The 17,315-nt window shown below is 33.5% G+C and overlaps 1 protein-coding gene across 4 annotated transcripts; it reads right to left on the bottom strand.

Annotated features, from left to right (window-relative positions):
* Nucleotides 1-8,809: 8,809 nt before the first annotated feature.
* LOC135090068 (uncharacterized) lies at nt 8,810-15,643 on the bottom strand. Of its 4 annotated transcripts, none has more exons than XM_063986346.1 (4): nt 15,566-15,643; nt 15,383-15,449; nt 15,173-15,267; nt 8,810-14,951 (listed from the first exon to the last, which is right to left on the bottom strand). In XM_063986346.1, the coding sequence occupies exon 4, from the start codon at nt 13,439-13,441 to the stop codon at nt 9,599-9,601; it is 3,843 nt and encodes a 1,280-aa protein (XP_063842416.1). In that variant the 5' UTR covers nt 13,442-14,951; nt 15,173-15,267; nt 15,383-15,449; nt 15,566-15,643; the 3' UTR covers nt 8,810-9,598. The 4 variants fall into 4 exon arrangements, 3 of the variants coding, with proteins under 3 accessions (XP_063842416.1, XP_063842415.1, XP_063842414.1); XM_063986345.1 differs by having other exon boundaries at nt 15,173-15,263; nt 15,566-15,616; XR_010261752.1 differs by lacking the exons at nt 15,383-15,449; nt 15,566-15,643 and having other exon boundaries at nt 8,810-8,966; nt 9,082-14,951; nt 15,173-15,311.
* Nucleotides 15,644-17,315: the final 1,672 nt, after the last annotated feature.

Here is a 17,315-nt window from a genome sequence, read left to right as displayed (position 1 = left end):
TTTTTACGCACCCATTATGGAGAAAAAAATCTCATTTGCAGTGTTTTTTATCTTGTTAGTTAAAGAAACGAGAAAATGCATGTAAAGTAACCTATATGGTGAACAAAAAGATATTTTTAAGTAATGTGTGTTACGAATGTTATTGATTTTCCTAAATGACAAAAAGCTCAATACCACTCTCTATAATTAGAAACATAAAAACATTACCAAAAACTTGTGTTATTCACATTATGTACAAAAAACGCGAAAATTCATAAAAAGTATCCTATATGGAATAACATGGAAGCACATGAATACCACTCTATATGGAAGAGAGAACGTTATAAAAAAAAAAAAAAGTGTATTCTGAGTTCTTATTATCATTATTTTGAGTTTTTCTCATTCTTAGGTACCAAAACGCCAAAATCCATCCAGTGTACCCTCTGTGGTGTAGTGAAACTTCATTTCCAGAAACATGTCTTCTTAATGTCTTTTGGAGCGTGTTCAGCACGAAAGCACTAAAAAGCATTGAAAACACTCTCTAAAAAAAAAAAATAAATGATAATAATAGTAATAATAATAATAAAATACCTACAACGTGCCTTTTGACATGTCTTTTTAAGCTGCTTACGTACCAAAACGCTAAAACGCATGGAAAACACGCTTTAAAGAGAAACGCACTAACGTTTTCAGAGACGTGTATTTTTAGTGTTTATGAGCTTCTTACATGAAAAAATGCCAAAATGTTTTTGTTTCCCACATCGGGAAACAAAAGAACATTAAGCGAGACGTGTATTTTGAGATTTTTTGAGCTTCTTAGGGAAGAAAACGCTAAAACGAATTAATAGTACTCTATATGGAAAAACTGAAGAAAAAAAATACAAAAATGTGTACTTTGAGTGTTTTTTTCACATTCTTAGAAAGCAAAACGCCAAAATACATGTAAAGCACTCTCTGTGTTGAAATTAAACCACATTACAAGAAACGTATCTTATGAGTGTTTTTTTACATGTTAAACAACAAAAGTACTCTATATGGGAAAACAGAACATTACCAAATATTTTTGTTTTCAGTGTTTTGAGGTGCTTACCTACGAAAAAGCTTAAACTATGGAAAATACCCCTAGTTGAGACACAAAGTAACATCACAAAAATTTTGAGTGTTTTTGAACTTATGTACATAAACGCAAAAATGCATGCGTAGTACCCTATATAGGTAAACGAAAGGACATTACTAGAAACGTGTATTAGAGGTATTTTTGAGCTTGTTAGGTACTAAAAACACAAAAACGCGTTGGATAGCACTCCATATGGACAAACTGAATAACATTATCCAAAACGTGTATTTTGGGTGTTTTTTTTTTTTTTTTTTTACATTGTTAAGGTACCAAAACGGTTAAATGCATGCAAAGCACTCTATTTAAGGAAACGAAGCGAAATTACTAGAAACTTGTCCTTTTAGGGTTTTGAGCGTTTTAGGCACTAAAACGCTAAAATGCATGGAAAGCACCCTATTTTCAATACCAAACAACATTACCAAAAAAGTGTCTTGTGTGTTTTCGAGCTTCTTACGTAGCAAAACTCTAAAATTCATGCAAAACACCCATTATTTTGAAACACAGTAACATTACCCAAAAAAAAAGTGTATTGTGAATTTAGTTAGAGAAACGGGAAAATGCATGAAATGTAACCTATACGGTGAAACATAACGAGAAACGGGTATTATGAATGTTATTGACCTCCTTAAGTAACAAAACGCTCAATAACATTCTATATGCCGAAAAATAAGAACACTATCAAAAACGTGTTATGATTGTTTTTCATAGTGTTATGTACGAAAATGCGTAAATTCATGCAAAATATCCTATATTTGATAACGGAAAGATATTACAAGAATAGTGTGTTATGAGTGTAGTGATATTTCCAGATACATATCTTTGGAGTATTTATAAGCATATTATGCACCAAAACGCAAAAATGTATAGAAATCATCCTATATGGGAATACCAAACAACATAAAACAAAACAAAAAACGTATATGTTGTGTTTCAGCACGGAAAACTTTTTTTTCTATATGAAGAAAGAATAATATTACAAAAAAAAGCAAGTATTTAGAGTGTTTCTTTAACTTATTAACCATAAAAACGACAAAATATATGGAGAGTACCCTATACTGGGTTCCAAAACAACATCACTAGGAATGGGTATTATGGGTGCTTATTCATCTTCTTACGTACCAAAACGCTAATACGCATGAATAGCATTTTATATGGAAAAGGGAACAACATTATCAAAAACATGTATTTTGAGTTTTTTTTTTCACTTTCTTAAGTTTAAAAACGCCAAAATTCATGTTAATCACCCTTTATTCGGATTTGAAAATCCATTTCCAGGAATGTCTTTTGAGTGTCTTTTGGTGCTTGTTAGGCACGAAAACACTAAAAGGCATGGAAAACACTTTATAAGAAGAAAAAAAAAACTACCAACAACGAGTCTCTTGAAATTTTTTTTTAGCTTCTTACATATCAAAATTTTTTTTAGCTACTTACATATCAAAATGCTACACGGCATAGAAAAACAATATAGAGAAAAACAATATAAAAAAAGTGTATTTCTAACGTTTTTAAACTTGTTACGTAGAAAACCGCAAATATCTATTGAAAGTATACAACATCGGTAAACAATAGAACATTACAAAAGACGCATATTTTGAATGTTTTTGAGCTTCTTAGTCGCCAAAACGCGAAATGCATGAATGGAAAAACGAAACATTACAAAAAAATGAGTATTTTGTGTGTTTTCACAATGTTAGACATCAAAATGCCAAAATGTACTTAAAGCAACCTCAACGGTGAAATTAATCGAATTTTCAAGAAACGGATCATATGAGTGTCTTTCTCCATGTTTGACAACAAAACGCTAAAAAGCATCGAAAGCACTCTATATATGAAAACGAAACATTACCAAAAAAAAGTTCCCTTTGTGTGTATTTGAAATACCTACCAAAGTGCTTATACTTATGCCAAACCCCCTTTATTCAGACACAGGGTGACATTACTAGAAACAAGTATTATGAGTGTTTTTAAGCTTGTCACATAAATAAACGCCAAAATGCATGCAAAGTCCCATATATGGGAATAAGTAAGGACATTACGAAAAACGTTTATAAGGAGTGTTTATTTTTTTACATTTTAGGTACCAAAAAACGCGAAAAAGCGTTAAATAGCACGTTATGGAGAAGAAAAAAAAATAAAAAATGAGTGTATTGAGGTATTTGAGTGTACTAAAACGGCAAAATGCATACATACAATGCACCCTGTATTGGGAAGCGAGACGATATTACAAGAAACGAGTGCTTCTGATCTTCTTCGGTCCCAAAGCTCTAAAATGCGTTAAAAGCATTCCATACGGAGAAACAGATCAACATTTCGAAAAAAAGTATTTTGAGTGTTTTACACTTGTTAAGTAACAAAACGTCAAAATGCAAACAAATCAAGTGATCCGAAGAAATAGAACAATGTTACGAAATGCGTGTATTGTGTGATGGAACTGGTTAGATACCAAAACGCCAAAATGCATATACATCGGGAATCTAAAAGACGTTATGAGAAAAGTGTATAATGAGTGTTTCTAGACTTCTTTTTGTATCAAAACACAAAAACGGGTGAAAATACTCTATATAGAAAAAAAAAATGAACATTAAAATAAAACGTTTATTTTTTGTTTTTCATATTGTTTGGTACCAAATTGGTAAAATGCATGCGAAGCAATCTATATAAGAAAACGAAGTGACATTACGAGAAACACGTCGTTTTAGACTTTTTGAGTGTTTTATGCCCCAAAACGTTGAAAGACATGGAAAACACTATATTTTCGAATTCAAAACAAATTTACCAAAAAGGAGTCTTTTGTGTGTTTTTTGAGCTTTTTTTAAGTACCAGAATGCTAAAACTCATTCAAAACTCCTTTTATGGAAAAACAAAGCAACATTACCAAAAACAAGTATTTTCAGTGTTTTGTAGCTTGTTAGGCAAAGAAACGGGAAAATGCATGTAAAGTACCCCATATAGTGAAACAAAACGATATTTTCAGGAACGTGTCTTATAAATGTTGTGACCTAAGTAACAAAACACCCAAGAGCACTCTATATGTAGAAATAGAAAAACATTACCAAAAACGTGTGTTAAGAGTATTATTCACATTGTTATATACAAAAAAAACGGGAAAAATCATGCAAAGTATCCTATTTGGAAAAACGAAAAGACGTTACGAGAAAAGTGTATTATGAGTGTTTTTGAGCTTCTGATGCTACAAAAAAAAAAAAAAACGCTTTAATAGCACTATATGTGAAGAAACAGAACATTACCAAAAAGGATTATTTATTCATTTTTTTTTTACATTCTTAGGTACCAAAATGCCAAAATGTATGCAATGCACCTTATATGGGGAAAAGAAACGATATTTCCATAAACGTGTCTTTTGAGTGTTTATGAGCATGTAAAACACCCTCTATGGTAAAACGAAACGACTTTTCATAATCATGTCTTTTCAGTGCTTATGGCTGAAAAACATCGAAAGTAATCTATATGGGAAAATTAAACATTACCAAAAACGTCTCTTTTCATTGCTTTGAAGGAGGTTACGTACCGAGACGCTCAAATGCATGCAAAACACTCTTTATGGAGACACATAATAACTTACCAAAACACAAGTATTTTTTATATTTTTGGGCTTGTTACGTGCAAAAAAACGCCAAAATGCAGAAAAAATACGCTATATGAGAAAACGAAAGGATATTACGAGAAACGTGTATTTGGAATGTTCTTGAGCATCTTAATAGCACTCTATGGAGAAACAAAAAATCAAAAAAAAAAAAATGTGTATTTTGAGTTTTTTTTTTTTTTTTTTTTACTTATTTTCGGTACCAAAACGCCAAAAATCCATGCAAAGTTTCATATATGGTAAAACTAAAAGGCATTACAAGAAACGTAATTTTTTAGTGTTCTCTGCATGTTAGACAACAAAACGAAAAAAAAAAATGCATAAAAAGCGTTTTAGTACTTAAGAAGCTCAAAAAAATAAATAATGCACGTTTTTAATAGTTTCTTTTTATTTTCCCCTATTGTGTTTTCCCATTTAGAATATGGGAAAACAAAAAACGTGTCTTTTGGGTGTTTTTTAGCTACTTACGTACAAAAAACGGAAAAAAAAAACATGCAAAACACTCTTTTTGGAGTAAAAACAGTAACATTACCAAAAAACAAAAAAAAAAAAAACGTATTTGCGATTATGTACAAAAATGTAAAAAAAAAGATGCAAATTCCACAATAAGGGGAAATAAAAAGAAACTATTAAAAACGTGTATTATTTATTTATTTTTTTTTTTTTTTTGAGCTTCTTAAGTACTAAAACGCTAGGAAGCATGAATAGGTCTCTATATAGAAAAACAGATTACCAAAAATATGCATTTTGAGTGTATTTCACATTCTTAGGTGACATAACGTCAAAATTCATGCAAAGCACCCTATATAAGGAAACAAAAATACATTACGAAAAACGAGTATTATAAGTATTTTTGAGCTTCTTGATTATCAAGACCCTGAAACTCGTAAATAGCACTATATCAAGAAACGGAAAAACATTACGAAAAAAAACCTTGTATTTTGAGTGAATTTCACATTGTTAGTTACTATATCGCTAAAATGCATGCAATTTACCCTATATTTGAAAACGAAAAGTGATTAAGAGAATCGTATATACGAGTAATGAGTGTTTTTTTTCAGTTTCTTAGGTACAAAAAAAAAAAAAGTAAAAGGCATAAATATATAGAGAAACAACAATATTAACAAAAACGTGTGTTTTGAATGTGCTTCAAATTGTAAGGTGCCATAACGACAAAATGCATACAAAGCACCCTATATGGGAAAAAGAAACGATATTTCCATAAACGTGTCTTTTGAAATTTTATTAGCGTGCTAGGAACCAAAACTCTAAAAAGCATAGAAAGCACTCTATACGGTAAAAGAAAACATGACGAAAAACGTGACTTTTAAGAGTTTTTTTTTCTAGCAATTTACGTACCAAAGCCCTAAAACACATGCAAAATGCCTTTTATGGAGAAAGATAATAAAAAATGTAAAAGAAATATTTTGAATGTTTTTGAGCTTTTTTACGTACAAAAGCAATGCATGGAAAGTAAACTATACTGGAAAACGAAAGGACATTACGAAAAAGGTATTGAGTGTTTTTTTTTTTTTTTTTATCTTAGCTACCAAAACGATAAAACTCATGAATATCACTCAATATGGAGAAACAGAACATTACCAAAAACGTGTATCTTAAGTGTATTTCACATTGCTTGGTAGCAAAACACAAAAAATTGTAATTGAATTGAAAAAATTGAATCTGTTTCATTTGGGAAAACGAAATGAAATTACTAGAAACGTATCTTTTGATTTTTTTTTTTTAAGTGTTTAGCACTAAAACGTAAAAAAAAAAAACATTAACATCATCCTGTACGGGAACAGAAAACTACCAAAAGCTTTTTTTTTTTTTTTGAGTGATTTTGATCTCTTACCGTACCAAAACCCTAAAAAGCTTGCAAAGCACATTTTATGCAGAAACAGAATAACAATGCCAGAAAAAAAAAAAAAATTGAGTGTTTTGAACTTCTCACGTAATGTATGCAAAGTACCCTACATGAGGACACAAAGAAATATTTCGAAAGCGTATATTATGAGTGTTCTTGAGCTTTTTGTGTATCATATCAATAAAATGCATGAAAAAGAATTCTATATATAGGAAAACATTAACAAAAACGTGTAATTTGAGTGTATTTTATCTTGGTATGTACTTAAACTTGAAAAAGACTCCAAACAGAAAAATAAATAAATAAATAAATAAATAAATAAAAACCCTCTTCCAGGAGAAACACAATAACATGATAAAAAACAAGTATTTAGCGTGTATTTGAGTGTCCAAAAACACCAAAAATGGATTGAGAGTATATTTCCAAACAAAAGGACTTCACGAGAAACGTGTAATATGAGTGTTTTTGAGCTTCTTAGGTACAAATACGCTAAAATTTATGAATAGCATTCTATACGGAGAAACAGAACAACATTAACAAAAAGCGTATATTTCTAATGTCTATTACATAAGTACTATAACTTGAAAATGCCTGTAAAGCCTCTATACGGGCAAATGAAACGAGATTACCAAAAACGTGTCTTTTATTTTATTATTTTTTTTCATTGCCTCTTATGCACTAAAACGTTAAACAGCATGGAAATCAATCTTTATGAGAAAAAAAAATCATCTTACGTAATAGAACGCTAAAACGTATTGAAAACACCATTTATGGAAAAAATTACGATAAAATAAGGTTTTTAAGCGTTTTTGAGCTTGTTACATAGAAAAATGACAAAATGCACACAAAGTACTCTATGAAGAGAAACGCAAAGACATTACGAGAAACTTGTATTTTTATTATTTTTTTTACGTTCTTAGGTACCAAAAACAACATAATAACTGTTAATATCACTGCATGTGGGGAAACAGAACAACATTAACAAAAATGTGCATTTTGAGTGTTTTTACTTAAAACGCTAAATGCCTGAATAGCCTTTGACACAAGGAAACAAAACGACCTTACAAGAAACATGTTTTTTAAATTTGTTAGAACGTGTTAGGCACCAAAGCGTAAAAAAAAAAGCATGGAAATCATCCTCTATGGAAATACAAAAAAGCAAAAACGCGTGCATTGAATGTTTTTGAACTTCTCACATACTAAAATGTTAAAACGCATGCAAAATATACGCTATGTAGAAACAGAATAATATTAACAAAAATAAGAATTTTTTTTCAGCTTGGTACGTAGAAAATACAACAATGCATGCAAAGTACCCTTAATGCGGAAAAGAACACACAATACGATAATCGTGTATTATGAAGGTTTTTGAGCTTCTTATTTTCCAAAACGTTAAAATACATGAATAGCACTCTATAAGGAGAAAAATAATAACATTACCAAAAACGTATATTTTAAGAGTAATTCACAGTAAGGTACCAAAACGCCAAAATGCATGCTATGCACCCTATATGGGAAAAGGAAACGAAATTTTGAAAATCGTGTCTCTTGAGTGTTTGTGAGTGTGCTCGGCATCAAAACACACACACACAAAAAAAAGCATTTAAAACATCTTATCTGGGTATAGAAAACAGCATCACCAAATATGTGTCACGAGTATTTTCAACTGCATATGTACAAAAACGCTAAAACGACTGCAAAACGCTCTTTATGGATAAAAAGAATAACATTACCAAAAATAACTATTTTAGTGTTTTTTTTTCAATATGTTACGTATAAAAGCACCAAAAATGCATGCAAGCATGAACAAAGGAAAGGTCACCATGAGAGACTTGTATTGTTTTTTTTTTATATACCTAAACAGTAAGCCGCATGAACAGCACTCTATATAGAAAACAAGAACATTACAAAAAAAAAAAAAAAAAAGGATATTTTGAGTGTATTTCTAATTATTAAGTACCGAAACACCAAAATACATGTAAAACAACCTATTTGATGATAAAAAGACATATCCAGAAACTAGTCTTTTCATTGTTTATGAGCGTTTTAGGCAAAAAGCATGAAAATAATTATATATTAGAAAGAAAACAATATTACCAAAAACGTTTTCAGTGATTTGGAGCTACTTATGTACTAAATCGCTAAAACCCATGCGAAAACAAAAATATAGACTAACAGTATATTTTTACAAGAAACGTGTATTTTGAATGTTTTTGAGCTTGTAAGGTAGAAATATACAAAATCCAACTAAACTTCACTTGTATATCACTCATAATACTCAATAAATTCCCATAATGTACTCACTTCAGTGGCCCACACTGACGCTCTTCGAATCCCCGTAGCACACCTGACATGTCACCCCAATTATCATCCAGTCCAGGGCGTCCTCACAACTCTGTCTGGCAACAATATATCCCTTGTACATTACCCTATCTTACTAATACATCCTCATTTTGTAACCTTCACCAAATTATACTAATCACAGCACATGACGGGTAAATAAACACAACTAACCTGTAGCACGGAGGACCAACACCCCAACCGACATGAGGTCCAGGGCGTCCCTACATTCTCTGTCTGGCAAACAATAATATCACTTGTATTACCTTAGATACTAAACACATCCTTTGCTTGTAATCTTCACCACAGTATACTAATTCACAGCACAAGGTATATAAATAAACACAACTAACCTGTAGCACAGAGGACCACTCAACACAACAACCCACAGTACATTGGTGGGCCGGCTTAGACAACCCGCCAGGCCGACCATGTTCACAGGTAGTGGGTGAAACAAAACACCACAAAGAAGCGTACCTAACTTCTCCTATTCCAATAGAACACAACTTACATTTTCTTTAACACAGATAACAAAAATATATTGTATAAATAAATAATAGATGGTTAACATATCATTTTAATGATACACTCCACCCAGACCAAAGTGAACATACAATATACACAGGTAGTACATAGAATGCTTTGGTACATGTAGATAAATCATATCTATAATGATCCTACACGCTCATCATCACTCTTGTTCTTCCTTAGGTAATAACACTATTAACCTATGCACTGACCTACTCATGACGTCTGTCACCCCATCATATCCTTTACCTTCCTTGACTATCTTATACCTGAAGTCTACATCTCTTACAGCACCATCACGACCTGGATCTGCCTTTATTACTTGAGCTAATTTCCAGGTACCTCTAACTGCATTAGCATCTTGAACTAAAACCACATCACCCACTCTTACATTTCTCCTATTGGTGTGCCATTTTTGTCTTACTACCATCGTTGGAAAGAAATCTCTCTGCCATTTTCTCCAAAATGATTCAACAATTTTCTGAATAAACTCTAATCTTCTTTTATGGTCTCCATCTGAATCATATATTCCCTGTGGACATTTTACACTAGCTCGTCCAAGCAATAGATCATTAGGGCAGAGGTAATTACCAAGTTCTAAATTAAAGTAAGGTTTTACCCCTATGGGTCTTTCATTCATCATACTGGCTACATTAAATAAGGCTGTCTGAAGTTCACCAAAAGTTAATACTGAATCCCCAATTGCAATACAAAGATTTCTTTTCACTGATTTGATAAGGGATTCACTGGCACCATTGTACCACGGTGCATCACTAGGTCTATTATATTTCCAAGTAACTTCTTCATTTTTTCCAATTCTTTCAATATTCTTTCCAGCTGCTATCAGCTGGCTCCCTCTGTCAGAATACAGTATTCTGGGTGCACCCCTGACTGAGATGAATCTTTGATAAGTTGCCATGAAATCACTTGCACTATATCCTTCTGCCAAATCTACATAAACTGCCCTAGTAACTAAGCAGTTGAATATTACCCCATATACCTTACCATGAGTTCTCCTTTTAACAGTGTCCTTAATATTGAATGGTCCAAACAAATCGACAGCAGTATGATAGAATGGTGGAGTTGGCTTCATTCTTTCTTCTAACACCTGACCCATACACTGGTTCTCAGTTTGTTTTGAGAGTTTTCTACATGTGACACATTTATCTTTAATTGACTTTATTAATTTCCTGGCTCCCGGCACCCAAAACTTACTCTGTAACTTGGCCAAGGTGGTTTCAATACCTGCATGATCTCTACTATGTAAGCTGGACACATACAGTCTAGTAACTGGGTGGTTAGCTGGTATCAACATGAAGTGATCTTGATTCCAGTTTTCCTTTAACCATTTTGATATTCTTTGACCCACTAAAATTACTCCATTGTCTGTCATTATGGGGCCTAATCTTCTGTATCTGTCTTGCCAGTTAGTCATGTTACTTTGCATGGTTTTTACCCACAGTACTTCTGCTTCTTCCATTTCCTCAGACGTAGGCTCCTTCAGCACAGCTTTTAAGGATTTATGTTTGAATATAGACATTATCCTACATGTAACTCTCAACAAAGTTTCATATTTGCTAAATCCTTTCACATTAATCATGCTTAAATTTCTCAGGTGTCCTTTAGCAACTGTCATAGTAATGCCTATTCTATCCGGTAAGTGATCTGCACATTGCTGTTTAACTGGCCATTCTGAAATTGGCAATCTCAAAAATTCAGGCCCATGTTGCCAAGTTGAATCCTCCTTAATCTTATCTGAAGTGCATGGTCTAGAAGTTAAATCTGCCACATTCTGAACTGTGTCCACCCACCACCAATCCTTTAGATTTGTTTTCAGTTGTATTTCTGCTATGCGGACAGCCACAAAGGGCCGGAACCCATGCGATTCCTTTTGAATCTGATCTCTGACAATAGATGAATCTACAATATGGAATATGGATTCAAATTCCCAGTTGCATTCTCTCACTATAGTTTCTCTTAATCTAGCTGACAAAAGAGCTCCACAAAGTTCTAGACGAGGAATGGTCAATTGTCTCATAGGTGCTATTTTGTTTTTAGCCATGATCAAATTAGTCTGAAATTTGTTGTCATCAGTCTGCCATCTAACATACGCACATGCTCCATACGCTTGTGTGCTGCCATCAGAGAAGATCACAAGTATGGGTTTACCTGATGCATTGGCTGGTTTCAGAGGTCTCTTAAATGTGCAGTTTTCTACTCCATACAAATCAGTGAAAAAACATTTCCATTCATTTACAATATCGGCATCTAATGGTTCATCCCATTCCACTCTCTTATTTGGATCACATTTTGAGATCATAGATCTCATCAAAATTTTTGCTCTCAACACAACTGGTACAGCTAACCCCAATGGATCATAGAAGGATGCCACTTGACTTAGTATCATTCTGCGAGTGAGCACCTCAGGGAAGTTTGGCTCAATCTCTCTATGATCCCAGTTTGGACCACTCCGGATCTTTTTAACTTTAGGAGAGAAATTTACCTTTACATTAAAAGAGAAATTATCATCCTTGGGATTCCACTTGAGCCCTAGAATTTTCTCATTGTCAGATTCCATGATGTTGATACTATGGTTCTCATGTTGCCCACTTACTATCCAATGCTTCACATGAAAGTTTCCAAGAGATATTACATGTTCTGCTCTTTGTATCAAATCAAAAGCCTTTTCTACCGTATCAATGGAATAGAGAATATCATCAACATATGTGTTGTTTACAATCATGTTATAAACTTCAGGATCTCCTTTACCAAATTTTTCTGTAGTATGCCTTAATGCTAGCACAGCTATGGTCCCACTCGGCCTATCCCCGAAAGTCACTGAGGTCAGGGCATAGTGATCAGGTGGTCTGTTACTGTTTAAATCTCTCCAAAGAAATCGGTGTGTGTGTTGGTCCAGTGTGTTGATTTTCACAGAATTATACATTTTTGATATATCACCAGTTATGGCAACCCTTTCCTGTCTAAATCTTAGCAAGACTCCAATCATGTTGTTAAGAACAACTGGCCCTTTTGCCCAAAAATCATTAAGTTTTTGTCCCATGTATGATGAAGATGAGTTAAATACAATACGCAGAGGTGTTGAAGCAGAATCTGGTTTCAATACTTCATGATGGGAAATGTAGTGAATTGGGCCATTGTATGACTGCATTTCCTCTTCACTTAATTGTCTCGCTACCCCCCTTTTCACCATGTCTTTGATTTCATTGTGATAACTCTGGGCATACTGGATATCCAATTTTTTCAGTCTATTTTCTGTAGTTTTTAATCTAGCCACGGCCACTTTTACATTGTTCTTAAGATGTCTCAGGTCCCTTATCCAAGGATAGCTTGCTGTCCAATACTTCCCTTCTTCATGATATACTAATCCCTCCTCAATCAATTTCAGTTCTCTTTCTTCCTTAATGTTGACACAGTCACTTACAGGGCAACCCTTACACAGGCATTTAAGGCATCTTGTGTCACACTGCACCCCACTCTCCTCTAAAGCAAAGAATTTATCTAATTGTGACTTAAGTTTACCTGTAAGTTCTACCTTGATCTCATTGAGGCTTATTGAGCTTGACACCTTGTGAGTTCTCACAATCACATGGTTCGTCGTGCTCCCTGAGGCTGTTATTTTGCTGTGTCTGCCACGTATACTGAATCCAAATGGATTCTCTAACAATTGAAGACCTTCATTAGTCTGAACAACTTTAGGCAATAATTCACTGTAATTGGCCCCAATCAGCATGTCAATCTCACCACAAGGGCGATTAATATCATGGTTTGATACTCCTACAAATAACTCCTTAACTCCTGACACATCAATTTCATTGATTTTAGCAGATATTTCCTCTATACCAATGGCATTAATTTCCCATACATGCCCAGTCCTATCAATCAGTGGTATGCAATATTCTTTGGTAGAATGATGTTCAATTACATTGCCAACCTTGATCATGGATAAATTCACATCCTTACCCTTCAAACTTAGTTTTTCTGCCATACTGTGTGTCACCAAGGTTATGTCAGAACCTGAATCCCACAGTACTGTTATAGGTTGAGTGTTACTGTACACAGTACTGATATTCAATAAGGTGTTCAGAGTGTTTGCAGATACTGTATTATGACTAGCACCTTCTTCCTGTTCAAAATGCACCAGTGGATGATGATGACGGTTACACACACCTTGACCCCTGATCCTGACATCACACAACTTGTTTGTATTACAATTCCATGCCTGATGATATCCCTTTAAGCATTTAAAACATATTCCATTGCTTCTAACTCAAACCTCTCCTTGTTGCTGAGATTCTTAAATTTATAACAATCAAGAGTATCATGGTTCCTGGAATTGTGAATCCAGCATCCTCCCTCATTATTTCCAGTCTTCAAGTGGGTACCTTTCACCATCTCCGTCAAATTTACAATACATGACTCTAAATCTTTATTCTTTAGTTGTTGCTCTTCCTTCATCTGTTTTATTAGTGTTACCAGATCTGACTCCATGACCTTGTCAGCTGAATTATTTACATGATGTACTGAACTTCTATCACCACCAGTAGATCTGACACTAGAATTCATATACTCCAATACCTTTCTCTCCCTTTGCAAAAATTTCAATAAAGTGGGAAAGAGATCACTAGTAGCAGATACTTTTTCTGCCTTTATTACCCACTCCCTCCTCTGAAGTGTGGGCAACACCTTCTCAATATGACTGACTACATTAGCAGTATTAAGTTCCTCATTCAAGTTTATATTTTTCAAATCTAGCCAACACTGTTCCACCTGATCCACCATCCTTATAAATCCTTTGGTATCACCTTCATTGATCCTTTTCAAAGCCCTAAGGTCACTTATTACCAAGTCCACCACCTTTCTTGCATTTCCAAACTTGTCATCTAACCTTTCAAACATCTCTTCATAATTACCTTCTGCACCTCTGACAGTCTGAAGGGCATCACCACTGAGACACATTTTCAATGCATACGCATCTTCACCATACACACTTTTGACTAGATTTTTAAAGTCCTCCTTAAAACGAGGGTACTCTCTTAAATTCCCTTCAAATTTAGGAGGCTCAAATGCCTTTATCTTTACTTTAGGCTTGACACTGTTCTGTATGTTTTCAATGTTACTAATTTCTGTTAGTCTTTTCTTCATGATTCTTTCACAATCTATCATGTATTCTTCAGCCTCCTTAACTAACTTGTCTTCTAATTTATTATCACACACATATTTTAATATCACATCATTACTGTCTTCTAGGTGTTGAAAGGCCTCAGAAATCTGTTCATAGTTATTCTTCAATACTGATACTGGCTCACCTTCCCGTACACCCTCATCCAGCAGGGTCACCTTTCTTGTGAATTTCCCCTTGGCAATGGCCCTCTTCCTCTTTAACAATTCCATCTCCTCTTGCCAGCCCATTGTGGTTGAAGTCGAAATGTTGGGGATTCCAAATGTGTAATAAACCACAAATCGTAACAGGTGTTTATTGCTTGAAGTGTTTCGACCTGCAAACATGGGCAAATCAATACACATCCACATATCATAGTACACCCAGTTCAATCCCTCACAATGGTACCAAGAAAATAACACTTCATGTAGAGATTCTGACATCCGTTACAATCATATCCCAAATATAAAAATAAAGCAACAATCAGTATACAAAATCCAACTAAACTTCACTTGTATATCACTCATAATACTCAATAAATTCCCATAATGTACTCACTTCAGTGGCCCACACTGACGCTCTTCGAATCCCCGTAGCACACCTGACATGTCACCCCAACTATCATCCAGTCCAGGGCGTCCTCACAACTCTGTCTGGCAACAATATATCCCTTGTACATTACCCTATCTTACTAATACATCCTCATTTTGTAACCTTCACCAAATTATACTAATCACAGCACATGACGGGTAAATAAACACAACTAACCTGTAGCACGGAGGACCAACCAACACCCCAACCGACATGAGGTCCAGGGCGTCCCTACATTCTCTGTCTGGCAAACAATAATATCACTTGTATTACCTTAGATACTAAACACATCCTTTGCTTGTAATCTTCACCACAGTATACTAATTCACAGCACAAGGTATATAAATAAACACAACTAACCTGTAGCACAGAGGACCACCCAACACAACAACCCACAGTACATTGGTGGGCCGGCTTAAACAACCCGCCAGGCCGACCATGTTCACAGGTAGTGGGTGAAACAAAACACCACAAAGAAGCGTACCAAACTTCTCCTATTCCAATAGAACACAACTTACATTTTCTTTAACACAGATAACAAAAATATATTGTATAAATAAATAATAGATGGTTAACATATCATTTTAATGATACAATATATATACTCGTATATATATATATATATATATATATATATATATATATATATATATATATATATATATATATATATATATATATATATATATATATATATATATATATATATATATTATAATAAAACGTGTATTTTGTATGTTTTTCACATTGTTAGGTACCAGAAGAATAAAATGTATGATAAGAAATATATATAGAGAAACGAAGCGACATTACCAAAACGGTAAAAAGCATAGAAAGCATCATATTTTGGAAAAAATAAATAAATAAATTATCCCACCCAAATCTTTTAAGTGTTTTAGTGTTTTTTACGCACCCATTATGGAGAAAAAAATCTCATTTGCAGTGTTTTTTATCTTGTTAGTTAAAGAAACGAGAAAATGCATGTAAAGTAACCTATATGGTGAACAAAAAGATATTTTTAAGTAATGTGTGTTACGAATGTTATTGATTTTCCTAAATGACAAAAAGCTCAATACCACTCTCTATAATTAGAAACATAAAAACATTACCAAAAACTTGTGTTATTCACATTATGTACAAAAAACGCGAAAATTCATAAAAAGTATCCTATATGGAATAACATGGAAGCACATGAATACCACTCTATATGGAAGAGAGAACGTTATAAAAAAAAAAAAAGTGTATTCTGAGTTCTTATTATCATTATTTTGAGTTTTTCTCATTCTTAGGTACCAAAACGCCAAAATCCATCCAGTGTACCCTCTGTGGTGTAGTGAAACTTCATTTCCAGAAACATGTCTTCTTAATGTCTTTTGGAGCGTGTTCAGCACGAAAGCACTAAAAAGCATTGAAAACACTCTCTAAAAAAAAAAAATAAATGATAATAATAGTAATAATAATAATAAAATACCTACAACGTGCCTTTTGACATGTCTTTTTAAGCTGCTTACGTACCAAAACGCTAAAACGCATGGAAAACACGCTTTAAAGAGAAACGCACTAACGTTTTCAGAGACGTGTATTTTTAGTGTTTATGAGCTTCTTACATGAAAAAATGCCAAAATGTTTTTGTTTCCCACATCGGGAAACAAAAGAACATTAAGCGAGACGTGTATTTTGAGATTTTTTGAGCTTCTTAGGGAAGAAAACGCTAAAACGAATTAATAGTACTCTATATGGAAAAACTGAAGAAAAAAAATACAAAAATGTGTACTTTGAGTGTTTTTTTCACATTCTTAGAAAGCAAAACGCCAAAATACATGTAAAGCACTCTCTGTGTTGAAATTAAACCACATTACAAGAAACGTATCTTATGAGTGTTTTTTTACATGTTAAACAACAAAAGTACTCTATATGGGAAAACAGAACATTACCAAATATTTTTGTTTTCAGTGTTTTGAGGTGCTTACCTACGAAAAAGCTTAAACTATGGAAAATACCCCTAGTTGAGACACAAAGTAACATCACAAAAATTTTGAGTGTTTTTGAACTTATGTACATAAACGCAAAAATGCATGCGTAGTACCCTATATAGGTAAACGAAAGGACA

Source organism: Scylla paramamosain, chromosome 34 (genome assembly GCF_035594125.1).
Source record: "Scylla paramamosain isolate STU-SP2022 chromosome 34, ASM3559412v1, whole genome shotgun sequence".
Taxonomy (NCBI): domain Eukaryota; kingdom Metazoa; phylum Arthropoda; class Malacostraca; order Decapoda; family Portunidae; genus Scylla; species Scylla paramamosain.
This window is presented reverse-complemented; position numbering and strand designations above follow the sequence as displayed.